The sequence below is a fragment of the Podarcis melisellensis genome, assembly GCF_964234715.1.
Source record: "Podarcis melisellensis genome assembly, chromosome: 3".
Lineage (NCBI taxonomy): Eukaryota > Metazoa > Chordata > Lepidosauria > Squamata > Lacertidae > Podarcis > Podarcis melisellensis.
The window spans coordinates 63,774,541-63,794,292 of record NC_138530.1 but is presented as its reverse complement, the minus strand read 5'-3'; the positions used below and the strand labels follow the sequence as shown (position 1 = coordinate 63,794,292).

Genomic DNA, 19,752 nt, shown 5'->3' with positions numbered 1-19,752 from the left:
TAAATTAAAAACTTGGGTTCAGACATACTGCTATGCCATACTGTGGTTTCGCTCTCAGTAGCATGGCAACTACAGGAGGGGTGGGGAGAGAAGCAAAGCAGCCATGATTTTATCATTGCATGCACTTGCTCATCAAGCTATAGTTTGACTCAGTATTACATGCAAATGAGACCGCAGGCTGCTTTACATCACAGGCTTACAAATAGCTTTTTTGAAGTGTTTTATATGCCACGCTGCCCTTTTTTTTCTTTTATAAATCCAATGTGTCTGATGGTTTGCAGGTCCGCCTTGTCTAACAGAGCACCCCATAAAGAAAGAAAAGCTCTTTTTCTAGTGCATTTGGTCCTGCTCTATGAGGATGCTCTTGAAATCAGCTCATCCTCCTTGAATTCATCTTCTAAGTGCATCAACGCTTTATATTTGTAGACATACTCCTTGTTATGTTTTTGCCACTAGAGCTGATCTATATGCCTCTTTATTACTATAGTACAGTGTTTCCCAACCGGTGTTCCGCGGCACACTGGTGTGCCGTGAGACCTTGCCTGGTGTGCCGTGGGAGGGAGGCGGGAGAGGCGGGGCGGCGGCGGCATCTCCTGCTGGATGCAAATCCAAACATGGCGGGCGCCTCCCTCGCTCCTTTGTAGGCGGACCATCGAGAGAGAAAGAAAAGGAGGCGAAAGAGCGAGAGAAGGCGCCTGCGCGGAAAGGAAGCGCTGCCCCCGGACCTCTTTTGAAGCAAGGCTTTGCGGGGAGAAGCGATCTCCCCGCAGCCCCTTGCTTCAAAAGAGGTCCGGGGGCAGTGGGAAGCGCAGCACTTCTTCCCCGCTGCCCCCGGACCTCTTTTGAAGCAAGGGGCTGCGGGGAGATCGCTTCTCCCGGTGCTCCGAAGCGGGGCGGGGGGGGCGGGAACACCTGCCCCAGCCGCCCCGCTTCGGAACGCTGCTCCGAAGCGGGGCGGGGGGCGGGAACACCTGCCCCAGCCGCCCCGCTTCGGAACGCTGCTCCGAAGCGGGGCGGGGGGGCGGGAACACCTGCCCCAGCCGCCCCGCTTCGGAACGCTGCTCCGAAGCAAGGCGTTGGGGCGGGAACACCTGCCCCAGCCGCCCCGCTTCGAAGCGCTGCTCCGAAGCGGGGCGGTGGGGCGGGAACCTCGCACCCCGCCGCCGGGCATCGGAACGATGCCCCGATGCCGGGCGGTGGGGCGGGAACCTCTCCCCCCGCCGCCAGGCATCGGAACGATGCCCCGATGCCGGGCGGTGGGGCGGGAACCTCTCCCCCCGCCGCCCGGCATCGGAACGATGCCCCGATGCCGGGCGGTGGGGCGGGAACCTCGCACCCTGCCGCCGGGCATCGGAACGAGGTCCTGGACCTCTTCTGAAGGCAGGCGGGGGCAAAAGTCTTTGCTCCCCCCGCCTGCCTTCCCGAGACAGCGGAGACTTCTCCGCTGCCCCGGGCGATCTTAAAATGCTGGCGGGCGGGAGCGAAGCGTTCGCTGCCGACCCCCAGCATTTTAAAATCTCCTCGGGGCAGCGGAGACTTCGCTCCCGCCCGCCAGCATTTTAAAATCGCCCCAGGACAGCAGGGGCTTTTAAAATGCTGGCGGTCGGCAGCAAAGCCCTCCTGTCCCCGGAGCTTGCGGGGCGGGAGGTGGGAAGAAGGGCTTTTCTTCCCACCGCCAGCCTTCAGAACAGCCTTCTGAAGGCTGGCAGTGGGAAGAAAAGCCCTTGTCCCCGTCCCCCCCAGCCTTCAGAAGAGGTCGGGGGACAGACTGTCCCCGGACCTGGTCTGAAGGCGGTTTCCCTAGGAACGCATTAATTGATTTTCAATGCATTCCTATGGGAAACCGTGCATTGCAAGACGAAAAACTCGCAAGACGAAGAGACTTGCGAAACGAATTAATTTCGTCTTGCGAGGCACCACTGTACTTTTTATATAGTCAATATAGGCACAGAGTTAATTTTTTTAACATTTTCTAATGGTGGTGTGCCTCGAGATTTTTTTCATGAAAGAAGTGTGCCTTTGCCCAAAAAAGGTTGGGAAACACTGCTATAGTACACCCATTCACTTCCGCCAAATAGGTCACTACACCCAATACTCTTCTTGCAATCCTTTCTTCTCATTTGTTTCTGCCCCTATAGTTTCAAACTGGAAGCTGTTAAACAACGGGGAAAATAGCCCTCACTCTGTGGACTAGAATTCCAAACACTGTCATTTGAGTCACTTTCCAAATCAAGTATACGGGGGTGGACCCTGCATGAATTTTCTGAGTTCTGGCATGTGCTGCGGATCCATAAGATCACTAACCATTTGCAATGAAATGTCACAAAACAACAACAACAACAAGCCTAGAGTTGTACAGTGTACAGACAGCAACCATTTTAGGCGTGTCCAATTTCTCTCTCACACACACCACATGCCTCTATGTCAAGCTGAAAGTTGGTATTCTCAAAATTTTCACTCATATGTATAGTAAACTAGACAATGGGCAATTTGTCCCCCATTAATGGTATATTTCATCTTGCCTAAAGGTAGGGCCAAGTCTGTATTTGCCTAGCACTCTGCCAGCTCTAATTCTGCTGACACGGAGCCCCTACAATCTGCTCATCATGAGTGAAGCACAATGTCTACAACCCTTTCTCAGTGACAATGAGAGGCAGAAACACAGCTCCACCACCAGCACCCCACATGGTGGAGCAAATGCTGGACTCTGGCACAGAGGCCCCAAAGGCCTTGTTGATGCTGATGCCAGCCTCCCTTTTTAATATAAAACCAAAAACAAGTACAGGTAAGTGATTTTACATACCAGCACTCTAAAAGGAAACATCTGATGAGGTAGCTGCAACCACAACCATAATAACTTTCCCAGAATGCTTTTGGGCCACAACATTCACTTCAGAGGCATTCTGAGAAATTAAGATGGCGGCTGCTGCAATGGATTCTTCACCTGGCACTTCACTTTTCAGAGCTGGACTGTCCTTTGCTACCACCTTTCCCACTACCGCCTGCTATTCGCAATGAGGGAACTGCCAAAAGGCCCTCGGTTGTAGACCTCAGTGTCTAGGCTGAACAATAGGCACTGAGACACTCCTTCAAGTATATAGGGCTGAATCCATTAAGGGCTTTAAAGGTCAACACCAACACTTTGAATTGTGCTTGGAAATGTACAGAGAGCCAATGAGTTTTAGGACCGGTGTTATATGGTCCTGGCTGCCATTCCCAATCAGCAATCTGGCAGATGCATTCTGGATTAATTGTAGTTTCTGGGTCACCTTCTAAGGTAGTCCCATGTAGAGCACATTGCAGTAGTACAAGCAGGAGATAACCAGAGCATGTGCCACTCTGGCGAGACAGTGCATAGGCAGGTAGGGTCTCTGCTGGCATACCAAATGGAGCTGGTAGACAGACAAACTGGACACAAGAATTGACCTGTGCCTCCATGGACAGCTGTGAGTCCTAAATGACCCCAAGGTTTTGCACCTGGTCCTTCAGGGGCACAGTTATCCCATTCAGGACCAGGGAGCCCCACCCCTGCTCACCTCCTATCCCTCAGTTCTTCTGACTTGTTGGGATTCAGCCTCAATCCATTAACTGCCATCCACCCTCCAACCGCCTCCAGACACTCACTGACTCTCTATATGATAAACTCACAACATATAATCATAACTCAGAAATCCTAGAGCTTTTGAAAAATATCCATTCCTGTATTCCAGCCAGAAATGTAATGAGGAACAAATTACTAGAACTAATTTTAGAATACTTTTCAGATGTTTCCAGGTGGAAAGAGTTTGCAGTTGCACTGAATTGGTTGCTTGCCATCTGCTGGCTGAAATATAATGCTGCTGCAATGCAAAAGCACTTTCAGGAGTTTGTTAAATTCAGATGAGAGAAGTCTCGGAGTATCAGTTAGCAAACCATTTCAGAGAGTAATGAAGTTCTCATCCTGTATCACCTGTACCTTAATACTGGCAGATGGTAGGTGGGCATTTTGACCACCTGCTGTATTTTACATGACTCATGACTTAATTTGATTTCTGAGGCAGCCTAATTTTTAAAGGAGAAATGGGCATGGTTTTCTCTCTCTTTACAACTCCGTCTCTCTCAAACCCCAAACCAAAATACCGCTAATCTGTTCAGGAGGAACAAGGAAAGATGTTCCTATTCCAGCAAGCATTCAGAAAGTAATGGCAATGGTCGTTTTGGGCAGGCAGGATATTATTATTATTTATTAAATTTATTGGGGGGCTACTAAGGCAACACAAAGCAACTTACAATACACGAACAAACAAACAAATGTCAGGTGCCTGCAAGCGGTGTGTGCAGCCCCAGGCACCCACAGTCCTGGGGCCAAGCCAGAGGGCCTCCATTCCTCTGTCTCTCTCCCATCAAAGGTCATCAGAAAAGGCAACCAAAGAAGTTTCCAAAACAAAATCGGGCCTAAACCCCAACGAAAATGGATCTAGAAAATTAGTTTAATCCAAGATAGCCTGTATCTGGCATGCAACTACTTACTCAAGAACCTTGCCCAAGAAGGAGAGATTAGCATTACAGTAATAACTCTGGTTACGAACCATCCTCCTTGCAAATGCTTCGGGTCACGAGCTCCGCTAACCCAGAAGTAGGCGCTCCTGGTTGCGAACTTTGCCCCAGGATGCGAGTGGAAATCACATGCCAGAGGCATGTGCACAGCGGGAGGCCCCATTAGCAAAAGCACACCTCAGAACGGTTTCGAGTTGAGAATGGACCTCCAGAACGAATTAAGTTCATACCCAGAGGTACCACTGTACTGACCAAATTACTGACCAAATCCAGGTAGGGTTTCTTAAGGAATGGCCATACTTATCACTGTTTCCTTTCAGCAGACAGAGACCAACCCCTCTTGCAGCTGGCTGTCCCCTCCCCACTAGTTTTTCTCAACTATGATTGGCAAGAGACATGGGCACAAGTCATGGGACCTGGATTGAACCAAGCACCTTGTCCACATACTTGAGCCTTACAAATTTAAACTCATCCCACATAACAGAACCAGACAGTGTTCTGGACACCTCTAGAGATTCATCTGCTATAACAGCAGGCAAGATCCCGGCAGATACAAGCAATTTTATCCCCAAAACACTTTGCAAATGAGCCACAGCAATCCACCATTGGTTCTACCACCTCCTTTGGCCCACTCTATAAAAGGCCCCATACTACCTGGAAAAGCTCTGCCAGAGAGCACCATGAAGATGCAATGGAGGAAGCAAAGTATGCCTTGGTTGTCACTTTCACTGCCACTGAGTAGGCTTGATAGTGACCAATTGTATTCAATTGTGTCCAACTGTATTAGTCTGTAGCTTTCCTCCATTTGCGTTGAAGGTGTCTCTCAGCTTGTTTCATTGCCCTGAGCTCTGGTGTGCACAAAGGTACCAAGCGGGATATACAAAGTGGGAGAGGACACAAGGGATTATTGTGTCAATGGCCTGAGCCATTCTCATGTTCCACAAATCAGCCAGCGCTTCAACAGAAACACCAGTCATATTAGCCAGAACATTTGTTAAGAGTGCTGGGAATAGTAGCTTTGTGGGAATAGTAAACTACAGCTCCCCGGATTATTTGGGAGAGAGCCATGTGTTTTAAATGTATGGTATGGATGTCACCTTGTTCCATCTAGCTTTATACAGTATTGTCCACTGGATGGAAGCGGCTCTAGAGGATTTCAGATACTGTAGGTCCTATCAAGAGATACAGTACCAAGGGTTGAACTTGGGCCTTCTGCTTAAGCTAGTGCCCTCTTGTGTCTCTGGTGAAGAATGCCCATGCATCTGAAATCTCATGCTACAACAAATGAGCATGCTTGTTTGGGATATATCATAGAGCTCTTTTCTGCTGATCAAGTCATGCCTTGCTTTGTGAGGCAGTCTGGAGTGCTTGTGGAATTCCAAATCAGAATGGCTAGGGGATTATAAATATTACTTGTAAACTATTGAAACAATCAGTATTAATTACTATTCATTATGAATCTTTATTTATTTAAAAGGGAAGTGCTTACTATTTTAGAAAATGAGCGTTATATATATGCACATATTGCAAACATGTAAATTTCAATTTGTTTTCATAAGCCACACAGGGAAAGGCAGTCTTTTCTATGCTGTATAGTCTGTTCTGTTTTGAAGAGATTATAAATATATTTGTATTTTTTTTGTTTAGTTTAGACACCATATATCTAATCAAGATTTAACACTGTTTGAACACTTATCTGAAGTCCACAGACCCCCTTTAAATTTGAATATGAGAGTTTTTTCTGATTCTGGTGAGTTTTGTGTTATCTAAATTTCAGTGAATTTGCTATTACCATAGTAAACATCTCTTGAATTTGGATGCAAATGAAAGAAATGTTAATGTAGACAAGATGTCCTGTGATCTAAAACCTAATTCTTTTCCAACAATGGTAGGACAGATTTGATAACCAGAGCATAATGGTCTGCTCTGTTAGTCAAACCAACAATTAAATGTGGTCAGAAAGGGGAGGGGGATGTTTGCTCTGGTTGCTAAGCAGTGATTCATCATTTTTGTTATAATCATTTGTAATATTTGCTCTACATACTCAATAGATAAGAAACCAAGTTACATCTATCTATCTGGCGTCCTTTAAAAAATCATCATGTATGTCATAAAGTTCAGAAATTTTCAATTTTTTAAATAAATGCGTACTTGGACAATCCAAAGATAAGCACTTGGCCATCCTTCACCACAAGTTCCCAGGGCAGGCTGCAATAACATAATATACAAACCAATAAAATAGTTGCAATTATAAAAACAAGTAAAACCATTCCAACTAGAACAAAACAGCCCTTTGGTTTTAATAAGAGAAATGTAAGTGTGTCCTTAACTTTCTCAATGAAGTTTCATTTTGCAGGTTCTCCAATTATTTTTAAAATATATTATTTGCCACTCATTTGTAAGCTTTTTAATTGGTGTGCTGGTGTGGAAGAGAAAGAAATATTTTAAATTTCTAACTTTGTTAGCTCCCTTGAGTGGTTCAGCCCTGAGCTAGTCAGTGGGGGGGGGGGAATATACTTAATAATCCATTAATTAATTAAATCAATGGCACCCAAAAGTGGGTTATGCCACCAGTGGGTGTTATTTGGTCTGTGATATACCGTATTTTTCCGTGTATAAGAGTAGGGTTTTTTACCAAAAAAATAGGTTTGAAATTGGGCCTCGTCTTATACACACGTAGTGCCGAGGAGTGTTTTCTTAATTTGGAGTACCCAAAAATAAGGGACGTCTTATACATGGGGGCGTCTTATACACGGAAAAATACGGTATATAGTATGTTTTATGAGAGTTATAAATGGAAAATACAGGTAAAGTAACAATTAAATAGTCTTAAAAATATCATTCAGTGCAGATGTTCATTCCAAAGAGCCTTTAACTCCGCTCCCACTTAGAATGGAGGCTCATATGGGCTCCATGCACCTAGGCTGCCCTACGAGAGAATAGGTACATGTGGTTCACCACTCTCCAGTTTATCTCAGAATCAGTGTAATAAGAGAGCTGGGGGTGGAGTATCCCACCCTTCACTAATACACTTTCAGGGTGGCTAACAGCCATGAGACTATTAACACAATAAACAAAATAAACAACACAACATAATAATGTCAACCAACAGGAGTAATAAGAAATACTGAATTCAGTAACATTTACTTCCTGGTAAGCGGATTTAGTTATAGATCGCAGTCCAGTGCTGCACAAGTCTGCTTTCCACTGACTTCAATGAGCCATATTCACAGATTTGTGTGTAGAGGTTTGCAGCCTTTAAAATCCACCCCTCTGCTATTATTGACACCGTCTTTATGTAATGTGCTATACAAGTATCTTTTGTAACATCAGTGACCGCTTTGCTTATGAATACTGTCTTGTTTTTTATTGGTCTGCCCATTCTTTGTCTTGCTTTGTTTGTTCAGTGTTTCTCATATTAGTCATTTGAGCCTGTTCTACCCATTTCTGTCTCCTTTGTTCGTTGTTCTAAAGCATTATTTCACATTGGCTGTGAATTTATTTAATTATATGTAAACATATTTTAATTGTGTACAGTGTTTTTATCAACAGGGAAGCTTTCCTAAAAATAGAAGGAAATACTTTTGGTGTACTATTTTTATATTTTGACTTACACCCAATTTGCATAGAAATATTAGTAGTGGAATCCTGGAAACTACATGATTAATTTGTTAACAGAACAAGTATGCTTAACGCAAATCAAAATATAAACAACTTTTTTTTTTTTTTACAATTAAAGCAGTGTATTAGAACACCCATTTCAGAAACTATAGCAGCCCAAATCTAGTATGTTAGTTAATCAGTGCATAAATGAATCAGTTTAATTTGCTGCAACTAAGTAAAGTCGTTTCTTGGCCACCCAGAGTCGCCACAGTTTCTAGAAGGGAATTGAGAAGAGACACATAAGGAGAAATCCAGAATCATCAGGCTCAGCCCTCAGAAGCCTTTCAAGCTGAATGTTTGATAACCTAAAATCTTTGATAACCTATAGTTTTCTACTATTCCTAGTAAGGTAGCCATGTTAGTCTGCCGCAGAAAAACCAACAAAGAGTATTGTGTCAGTCTGGAGACTAATACATTCATTATGGCAGAAGCTTTGACAGACTACTGTTCACTTCATCAGATGCAGGAAAGCTTGTGCCTTAATAAATGCATTAGCCTTTAATGCACCACAAGGCTCTTCGTTGTTGTTTTTACTAATTAACTAGTTAACCTAACGAAAGGAGATGATCGAGGACAGAACTAAAATGGATTCAAGGGCAACAGTCCCTAAAGATGAAGCAGAGAAGAAATCTGAACTGGATGTCCTATTCTAAAACACATTCGGTCTACTCTGATTATAATTTAGTTGAAAAATGTATTTTTGATAATGTAGAGAGAGTAGAGAGGTTACAGTAAGGAGTTATATGAAATTTAGCAGCAGGCTGAGCACAATGTTTGATTCCTGTTTGAATCCAAGGCTGCAGCTATGGGAGAAGCAAGACCCTCTTGGGGTATTAATACTGTGAAGCCCTCCATTGTAAGCTCAGGTTGTGTGTCTGTGTGTGTACACATGTGTGTATCATAATGACACCACAATCTCTGTTGTGCCTCATTTCCAAAAGGAAACACAAACCCTAGGTAAAACCACTGGAACTCATGGAATCTCACACCACTCTGAGATTGGGGTGGCATTCAACATTATGTTCACACACATATGGTGATCTTCCTCCTCTCACAAGACTGGGCTTCTTTCAGCTGACTATGACATCATCATGCTGATCAACTGCTCTCACGATTCAAAAGGAAAGTTTTATCATATTAGAAATATAAAATTCAAGTATTCTTCCATTTCCCTTGTATATCCAAATGCTTACCATGAATATCTCTCTAATGAGTAGCAAGAACATACTTGCTACCTGTTAGTTGCATTGATTTCCTTCTTGTCACCCATCCATTATTAAGATTTGCCTCTGTATTTACCTATTCTATCAGTGTCTGAAGTTTCTTAAACGTTGCTGCATTAATCTGCTCAGCCTTGGAAAAACATTATGCCTTCCAGTTCTATGCCAAATAGGCATTAAAAACATAAATATTGTGTTCTACTCTTGTTTTTTATTTCCCATCGGTACTGCTGATTCTCTAACTACCAGGTCAGCTCATAATGATTTCAGATAAGCAAGCACCATCATAGTAATTTATTGCTTAACTGTAGGTCATAACAACAGTAAATAGAAGAGGATAAATAATTAAAGTCAACAAGCACAGATGCATAACAGTAAATAGGCACTGCACTGCATAAAATCTGGGCAAGGGATAAATTTTAGCCTCACAAAAAATGTTAATCCACAGTAACATAATACATTTGCATAGGCCGCCTCCACCATAATGTTTAATTAAATCAGACTTGTCTTCCCCGTTTAGGTATATCAGTGTCTAGACCCGAATTCCCTGCCGGTTTTTTCCCTTTTTGAAGTGTGGCTGATTCAGTTCAGTAACTGTGTTCAAGACTCAGCTTACAAAGACCTTACATTCTGAGTGTAATCAATCGAGTGAATTTGATTATGCCAGGATAGCCAAAGCTTGCCTAATTAATTAACTGAGAGTGATTAATGACTCAGGCATTTATCAATCAGTATTTTTTACACATTCTCAATATTATGAATATAATATGAACCCAAGCAAAACTATCTCAGCACAGATAAGTTCCTCCTGCATTCCATATGTAGCAGCCATGAGTATGCTCCGGCAAAATTTCTCCATCCTTATTTCTTCATTGCAAATGATTCAACATATAACCATGTCATTAAAGTAAGTTTAAAATGTATAAGATAATCCTTTTAACAAATATAAAATGAGATACAGTCTTTTGCAAATTTATGCATTTAGCAAAGTATGGGAGAGGAAGGATTTTTAAGGCATATATTTACAACAAACATACCATGCATACTACAGTTCAAGAATAATCCTTTTTTTAAAGTGATAATTCAAGCACTTCTAGCTTAGCAAACATGGAAAGACACCTGGCCCTCACAGCCTGACTCATTGAGGTATCTATTATTTGCTAGGACACTTCCAAATCATAAAGAAATTTGGAATACAGAAAAGCAAGTATCCAAACAACTGATTCTGAATGTTCAGTAGGGCTTTAAACTTTAGTTCTCCAACAGTAGCTACCCATGTCACGTGGCAAGTTATGTTTGAACCTAAGGAGACTTTCCAGAGCAGTTTATAACATGGTAAGGGAGTCTTCCAATGAGAACATAAGAGCTATGCTGGTCCATCTAGTCTAGCATTCTGTTCTTACATTGGCCAATCTGATGCCAATTGGAAAACCCCATGCAGAATTTGAGTGCAAAAGCACCCTTCCCAACTGTCATTCCCAGCAACTGATATACAGAGGCATACTGCCTCAGAGACAGTGGAGACTGTATATGTAAAAAAAAATCCTGCTAGTTATGGTCTTTAGATTCCAGCAATATTCGAGGTACTCTCATCACTAGTCAAGTTTGAAAAACACATCTTTTAACAACAGTTGATATGCATACTGCAAAATTTTCCTCCAAAGCACACTACCAGAAAACAAGCCTGATTTGCACATGGCACAGAAAAACTTCAGGTACTGCTGAGTTCCTATTTTACTGACTTAAACCATAATCAGAGTAAGTAAGGGATAAGAATATGAATAGCCCAGAATAAATCTACCTTGCTGTCTATCATATGCAGTTGGGAACATATGCATATGTACAGTTGGAGAGATAACAGAGTTCCATCGTCACTCAGAAACACATTTTTTGCTTACAGAATGCATGCTATGTTAACTACTGCCTTGTAAGCATTTACTTGTAAAGAAATCAGAGCTACCACTTCATGCATTAGCAAACAGTTGTGCATATATCAATGCTTAAAGGCTGAAATGGGTCCTCTCTAAGGATATGCATATTATGATCGTTTGTATTCCAGGAAAATCAATTTCCACTAACATACCCCCAAGTATTATTATTATTATTTGATTAAGAGAAAAGCAAACAGGCTTGAAACATCAAAATGAACAGAGTGGAGGGAGGATTACACTGAAAACATTTTCTAGAAATCAGGATGAAAAAAGTTTAAAATAATAAATAAAATATGTGCCAAGATAGTTTGCTAGTGTCTACCTCACTCCCATGAGTCTATGTGAAGATAGCCTCATTTAATGGTTCTATACTAGGACCACCTGCAACAATTATATTTATATGAAAACATATAAATTGTGTTATATAAATATATTGTAACTTCCACTAATAAAGTTATTGCACTCTTCCTCATTACAAGTGATATTTATAAAACAAAATCAATACAAAATATCAGTTCTCCCATTTAAGAGCAGCTGTCACCCTAGAACGGACTTACCAACTCACAAGGCATTTAAAAAACTATTGCTCCCCAGAGGATCTACAGCAGGTGAATAGTAAGAGTGTATAGTTTGGTATCTGTATGTTTTCTCCAAGGAGTGGTTTGTGTGAATATGCAAGAAGTGGTTTGAATTTAATCCACATTTTTTTTGCACAGGGAAAGGGGTCCCGATCTGTTATCTTTTCAGCTACCCAATCCCCCAGGCACTCTCAGCTTGCTTTTGTTTTGTGTTTCCTCTGTCCCTTCCCAAGGGCCAGCAGTCCTGACCCCCATTCCCCAAAGGCATGTCCAGTTTGGGATGGAACTGACAATTTAACCTGATGTCGAGAGACTTGCCTGATAGTGTCAATGGGCATATCCCTAAAAGAGGGAAGGGTGAGTGTGTTGCAAGTGTGTTGGGTGAATTGCTAGGAGGGGAGTGCATTTAGATGTCAAGGAAATAAACAACTCTCAGACTTTTAGAAGACATTTGAAGGCAGCCCTGTTTAGGGAAGTTTTTAATGTTTGATGTTTTATCTCTTTTTTATTATTAATATCCTGTTGCGAGCCACCCAAAGTGACTGGGAAACCCAGCCAGATGGGCAGGGTATAAATAATAAATTATTATTATTATTATTATCATTAAATTAGTATAAATTATTATGCATTTAAGTGTTAAAGAAACAATATACTGAGACTGAGTATGCACTAAACACATAAGAAGCACAAATATTTCCTTCAAAGAATTCAGCCGTTTGTTAAGGGTTGCTGGGCACAGTGAATCTGAGAGGGGTAAACTACAGTGCCCAGAATTCTTTGAGGGAAAGAATGGGCTTTCAAGGTGCCCAATGTCTGAGAGAAAGAATGTGAATTGGGGCGATGGGGTTGGGGAGTCTAGAGAGAAAGTGTAATAACTATATTTGTGGGGTTTTGTAAAAGAGGAATTAAACAGGCTTGTGTGAGAGAGAGAGCTCTTCGTGTGTGAAATTGCTGCGTGCGCCCAGTCAACGGAGCGCTCCAAATGGGCGCGCGAGAGAGAGAACCGCGGAGAGTCTCCCGCCTCCGAGGCTGCGAGGCTTCTGGTTGGAGGAGCTGGCGTGGAGCGCGCGCGCGAACAGGCGCCGGCCGCCTTACCTGAGGTGCAGGTAGTGCACCAGCTTGGTCACCACAGTAACCATCTTGGCGAGGTCCACCTTCTCAGAGACCGAGTCCGAGACGAGCAGGAAAGGGCGGGAGGGCCGGGTGGTGGTGGTGGTGGTCTCCGGCTGCGCTTTCCTGAGGGAAGGATGTCTCCAAGACCCGCCGAGGCCACTTCTTCCCTTGCCTTCTTTGTACGCGCTGCTGCTCGTGTCCCTGGGCGACTTTTCTCAGCTGAGGCTTCCGCCTGCTCGGCATGAGGGTGGGCGCCGTCTGTCGCCCTCGCTCCTGCCTATGCTGCTGCTGCTACTGCTTGCTGTTCACGGGAGGCGACGGGCAGAGGGAGGAGCGGGCAGGCGCACAGCTATGTGGGCAACTGGCTGCCTCTTGGGCGAGCTGTGGCTTCTTCCCTCCTCCTCGTCCTCCTCCTCCTGCTGCTACCAAGGAGTCGCGTTCCCACCCCGCCGCTGCCACTACCGACCCCTCTCGCCGCCCCAGAGCTTAAGCGCGCGCCGAGCAGCGATAGGAAGAGATTGCGGGTCGCGCCAGCTGTCATCTAATCACCTCCCTGGAGTGACTTCAGGCAACCTATCGCAAAGCGCGACACTGTTTCTGGAGGAGTGTGCCTGTCACCCGTGTGGCGGGCGGAAATTCAACAGGTGGTGCTTCCTGCCATAGGAGCCAACTCCTAGGGGTCGAAGCTATAGCTTAGGGCCCCACTCTCTTGGAGGCCCCCAAAAAATATAAAGGGGGGGAAACCTGGATGTACATTTCCAAAACATAAGATAAAAAAACAAACAAAACCTACATACAGCAACAGTGTTTTGTGTTGTGTAGACTCCTATGATGTAAGTAATTGGCCCTGCCTACTAGCCTGTTCCCTAAAATATCACTGATTTGCTCATTTCTATATACAGTGGTACACAAAAAACAGCAACAATTTGTTGTTGACAAAGGACAGCTGGACATATACAGTGGTACCTCGGGATGCGAACGGGATCCGTTCCGGAGCCCCATTCGCATCCTGAACAGAACGTAAGACAAGACTGAGCGCGTACGCGGGTCACATTTTGCCGCTTCCGCGCATGCGCGTGCTGTCATTTTGACTGCACATGCGTGAGCGGAGAAACCCGGAAGTAACGTGCTCCATTACTTACGGGTCGTCACGGAGCGCTACCCGAAAATACTTATTCTGAAGCGTATTTATCCCGAGGTATGACTGTAAAGGGCCCCGTTACCTTCAGTAGCTTAGGGCCTCATCAAACCTAAATCCAGCCCTGGACACCCTCTTGCCATGAAATATTTGAGGAGTCTGGAGCCCGTCAAAGTTAATGGGTGTTGCCATTCAAATAGTTTCCGTGTGCCATGTCATGTGATAGATTATGTGGGGCAGGTTGGCACCCCTGCTACCTGGTGTTTATTCCTTCTGCCCCAGTGTTGGTTTAAAGGTATGGATGTGCATCTGGTGCACCTTCCACATGTGCCTGCGAGGCACAGTGCTATGTGTTTAGCAGCTGAAGTTCATGTGACATACTTTCGCCTGACATAGACAGCATTCAGTTCATATAGTGCTATCTTGACCCAGTTTGCAGGCATCTGTGAGCCCTAAGTAGAAGCACATGGCATCGGTTGCTACATGTGTCAATCACTTTTCACATAGCTCTTCTCCAATCTGTGGATTTCGAATGAAGTGGAAGCTCAACAGTGAAATTCAGCTCAGGGCTATATCATAAGGAAAGATTCTATAATTCACAAAACGGTGAGCCTCCAAAAAAAAGGCTCTACCTGTACTGTCACACTTCCTTATCCACTGTTAAGGGTTTTATCCTCTGCCACACAGATATATAGTGCAGAGAGACAAGTGTGCACATTGTCTAAAGCTGTGATTAACTAACAAAAAAAGGGAGGGAGAGAGAGATTAAAGTCTTAGTCATTACCTGACCAGATGGGTAATAATTATATAGGCTCTTAATCAGAAAAGTAAATGGTCTAATTAAATCACATTTGGAAATATATATTTAAAAAACAAAGATTAATCTTTAGACACTGATACCTGTTAATGAGGAATTAATGTTTATGGTTGTAATTTGGTGTACATTGGATTATACTCAGTAGCGAGTGTAATGTGTCATTAAAGATTTCCTAAACACCTAAACAGAAATTGCTCATTCAAAATGGGAATTTCTGAAAGCAGACATTGACTCATTGGTATATTTTCTAGATACATCCCAGAAAAAAGCTGGACTTGTGCCAGATGGATGGGGGGTATGTATGTATGTATGTATGGTTGTTATTATTATTATTATTATTATTATTATTATTATTATTATTAGTATTATTATTATATTTATGTCAGCACAAATAAGCTGATATTCAAAGTTTTGTATTTTGGTATTTGACTGCAGTAATGCTCCACAACCATGGAGTCTTTTCAGTCTGGTTTTCAACCTATGTTTAAGACTGAAATTGCCTCAGTTGCCCTAGTGCAGGGTTGCGGACCTGTAGACTATAATTTCAATCATTCTTGATCATTGGCCATGCTGGCTTGAGTTGATGGGAAATGCAGTCCACCAACATCTGGAGAGCCATAGGTTACCCATCCACTGGATGACATATACCTGGAGATAAATAGGGGGATGTTGTTTTGGATCTCTTGCCTGCCTTCAGGACCATGATAGTATCTGACCTGGATTGTGCTGCTGGGATGCAACTTGAGGATACTGCTTTCCTGGTGGTAAACCTCAGGATGTGGTACTACACCTTTCAGAATGAATTTTAATATCTACGTGAAAGTGCTGAAAAGAATTGAGTATAGTGTTATTATTGGTATGTAGGTGATACTCAATGAGTTGTCTCTGTTTTCCATCTAATCTTAGGGGAGCAAATGAAATTCTGAATAGCTGTCTTAAATCATTGATTGATTGACATATTTCTATACCAGCAAATCGTAAAATATCAAGTAGGTTTACATAGGTAAAACATAAAACATCATTTATATAATAGCTAAAGTAGGCTGGCTTAGATTGTGGCAATCGTGAAGAGGGAAAGGCCTAGATTTCATCTCTGCTTTTAGCAAAAAGAATGAGATAGCGGAAGATCAATCCACAGACTTTCAAATCATATCTAGTTTAGCCCTTGGTCTTCTTAAATGTGTCTCTGACTTCAAAGACAATATTTTCACAAAGAAAACTCTCTCTAGTGAATAGCTCCTGGAGATGCAGACAGCTCCAGTTTTTGTTACATTATAGTGCAAAAATTACCGAAAACTTGGTGATTCAGAATTCTCTGTGATTCAGAATTCACTGTGGATCAGATCCACATAAGATGCAACAATGTGGGTTCGCTGGCTCTACATTCAAATTATGCCCCTTTATGGTACCCTAAAATATTTCCTGAAGGTCAAAGAGCTCTCTGGAATGGGGTGGGATGAGGCACAATGGGCTGCAGCAGCATGGGATAATTGCCAGAATTTGGTGAGACTACTTATGAAAGAAAGCTTGGACTCTAAGCCTATATGAGAGCCCAACCTGATGACCTCCAGATGTTTTTGACAAGTTCTAGCTAGGGCTGATGAGAGTTGTAGTCCAAAACATTTGTAGGGCACCAGGTTGGCGGAAGCTGCTTTATGTCCCTTTATGTAGTTTTTTATTGTAACTATATGTAAGCTAAATTCTACAATTAGAATAAAGATTACAATCTAAGTAACTGGTTACATCTGCTTATTTAGTGTTATTGATTCTGCTTCTATGATAGAGACTTGTTTCAAAGTACACAGCTGCAAGTTCGAGAAGAAGAAAACAAAAGAAAGCATGGAGAATGGAGGCAGGTGAACTCTTGAACTAGACCAAGAGGTAATGGGACATGAAATTGTGGGTGTGAGAGCATCTAAGGTCCCTAAGCTCAGTTGTTCCCTGTCCACAGAGATTTCATAAGGCAGTGCCCACCTTGGTGCTTAGAAAGCCTGAATTTTCTGCTAGAAACCAAATCCATGCTTGTACCACATTCCTTACTTAACCGATGCAATGGCAGAAGCTTAAATATTAACTTTAAATAATGTACATATGTACATTTGAAAATAATAATAATATGAATTAGAACATTCTGTATTACATTTCATATTGCTGGCTTTTTTCCTAGAGCTGAAAAGTGGTATATGAGCACATGCCAACATGAAAGAGAGATCTATCTTTTTATTGTTTTCTGCTTGGAATGCTGGCTAGTCAGAAATATATTTCCTAAAGCAGTGGAAACCCTTAAATCCTTTGTAGTCTTCATATCTGAATACTCACTGGGCTCTAGTTTTTGGCTTGTTGATTGTATAAAACGTTATAAGACCAGACCATTTGTCATTTCAAAACCTGGGAGTTGGTAAAAGAGTCAGAATGATAATAAAAATTAAATAAAATTACCCTGTAGAGCAACATTACTGAAGCTGCTACTTAAAATAAGAAAGGCTCTGTTAAAAATAGATACCTGTTTCACTCATGGATTAACTTGAGTCATAATCCACTAAAGCTCTGTGCCTAGGTACATTTTCAAACCATGCCCCAAATAGTTTACAACAAATGCAGTTACAGTACATACATTGCTGTACCATTTTATTTTCATCTGGTCATGCTCAGCATTAAGTTCTAATGCAAACAACCCAAGAACACATCCTGCAAAAGGCATTGGCTATCCGTTATCATAGATCCAACATTTATTGACACTGAAGCCATGAATCACTGGGTTGTATTAAATGTATCACCCAGGAAAGTGCTCCGTGCAAGGATTTCTGTTTGTGCAAGTGAACATTTCCCCCCTCTCCTCTTCCTCCAAAGCCCTTAAATCTGTTTTGGTGTTCAGATTGGCAGAGGGACCCTTCTGGATTGCACCATCACCCTCAAAAGCTTGGGGTGCTGGTGGCCTAGAAGAGGGCATACTCTTTGGAAGCCCCTAAATTGTGGAACTCCCTCCCCACAGAGGTGTGATTGGTATCTTCGCATCTGTCAATGAATGCTGAAAGCACACCTGCTTACCCTGGCTTTTGACACCTGAGATGTGTATATATATATATCTAGGACCCACCTTATTTTCTTATTGTAAGTTATTTTAAACTGTTTTTAAAATTGTGTTTCAATTGTTGCAACTTGCCCTGGAACCTTAGGATGAAGGGTAGGTAAAAAATTCAAATCATCATCACCACCACAATAATATTATGCTTGGATATATTTGACCCATTTGTTAGTATGAAGTCATTCAGCTGCTTCACATGCAAATAAGCCTGAGATGAGGAAGGACATTGGTATAATGTCTATGGATGTCACAAAGACACTGACATCCATCTAAAGCAAAGAAAAGTGCAATTCCACTATGCAGTTCTGAAGGGCCATTTGGGAACTGTCTGCCAGATTAAAAGTTTTGTTTTCTTTAAGCAATTGCTTGTGTTTCCTTCCTTTCCTATAGTACAGTGTTTGAATTACCGGTTTGGGGGAGAACACCCTTCTGCTGCCTTCTTTATCTACTGCTTGTAGACAGCTAAGGGGAGCATGACTTGTTTAGAATTGGGGGGATTCAGTAAATGGGGATAATGGATTTCACAAAATTTCATAATTTGAGCACTGTGGTGTACCTCACTTGCCCATGCTGGGAAAATGCTTCAGAATAAGAAGGTGGATAGATAAAAAGCAGTGTGCATGTATATGTGTCAAATCTCACAGGCCCAATAAACAAATCAGGGTAATTATACAACATGTGCTATTTAATTCAAGGGACCACTTCGCTGCAGACAAATGTGCCCTCAAAGTCACATACTGAAGACTAGGTTTGTTGCTCTTTCTGCTTTCTGGGGGATGAGTTTTTACTAATTAAACCGGTGAACTCCACACCATCCTCTTATACTTTCAGTGATATATGGGTAAGACCTAATGCTGTCCTATAACTTTCTATTTGCATTAAGAATAGCTGTAATTTTGGACTTAGCTTCACTTCTACATTTTCTTGTGCATTGATCATACAAACATTATTATATTGCAATGGAAGCAGCTCTGTGGCTAAGACAAGTGGCTTTATAAAACTTGATCATTATATTCATAATAAAATCAAGACAATTTTTTATGGTAGTAGAAAATTTAGCACAGAAATTTCACCTTAATTGAACCAAATTTCAGAAATTTCTGACCAATCTTAAATTTCAGCAACAAAATACAACAAGGCTATGAAATTATGGGTAGGAACAAAGACCTAGAATGGGTTTCTCAAAAACAAGTCATGCCAGATGAATCTCATTTCTTTCTCTTTTTTTGGATAGAGTTACAAGGTTGGTGGATCGGGGAATGCAGTGGACTTAAGTGCATCTTGATCTCTGTAAGAGTTTTGACCAAGTCCCGTGATACTCTTGCAGAGAAGTTGGTAAAATGTGGGCTGGACGTGGTACCTATTAGGTGGATTTGTAGCTGATGGACTGACCAAACCCAAATAGTGCTCACTAATGGTTCCTCATCACCCAGGAAAAAAGTGACAAGTGGGGTACCACATGGTTCTGTCCCAGGTCAGTTGTTGTTCAATGTCTTTATAGGTGACTTGGATGAAGGAATGCCACAGAAGATAGAGTTGGGATTCAAGATTGCCTTAACAGATTGGAGAACTGGGCCCAAACAAAATTAATTTCAACAGGGACAAATGTAAGGTTCTGCAGTTAGGCAGGAATATAAGATGGCTTGCCAGTAGTACATGCACAAAGCATAT

At 42.4% G+C, this 19,752-nt stretch overlaps 1 protein-coding gene and 1 long non-coding RNA gene across 3 annotated transcripts in view; one reads left to right on the top strand and one right to left on the bottom strand.

Moving 5' to 3' along the window:
• Positions 1–13,517, bottom strand: part of ARHGAP18 (Rho GTPase activating protein 18) — a 63,663-nt gene extending 50,146 nt beyond the window's left edge. For both annotated transcript variants that reach the window (XM_081907152.1, XM_081907153.1), the window contains exon 1: positions 13,024–13,517. In XM_081907152.1, the coding sequence (XP_081763278.1) occupies positions 13,024–13,067 (44 nt within the window). In that variant the 5' untranslated portion in view covers positions 13,068–13,517. The remainder of the gene's footprint in view (positions 1–13,023) is intronic.
• A 267-nt stretch (positions 13,518–13,784) lies between these two features.
• Positions 13,785–17,065, top strand: LOC309367691. The gene is made up of 3 exons (XR_014167285.1): positions 13,785–13,874; positions 15,248–15,291; positions 16,782–17,065. It is a non-coding gene; the product is annotated as an uncharacterized lncRNA (long non-coding RNA).
• Positions 17,066–19,752: the final 2,687 nt, after the last annotated feature.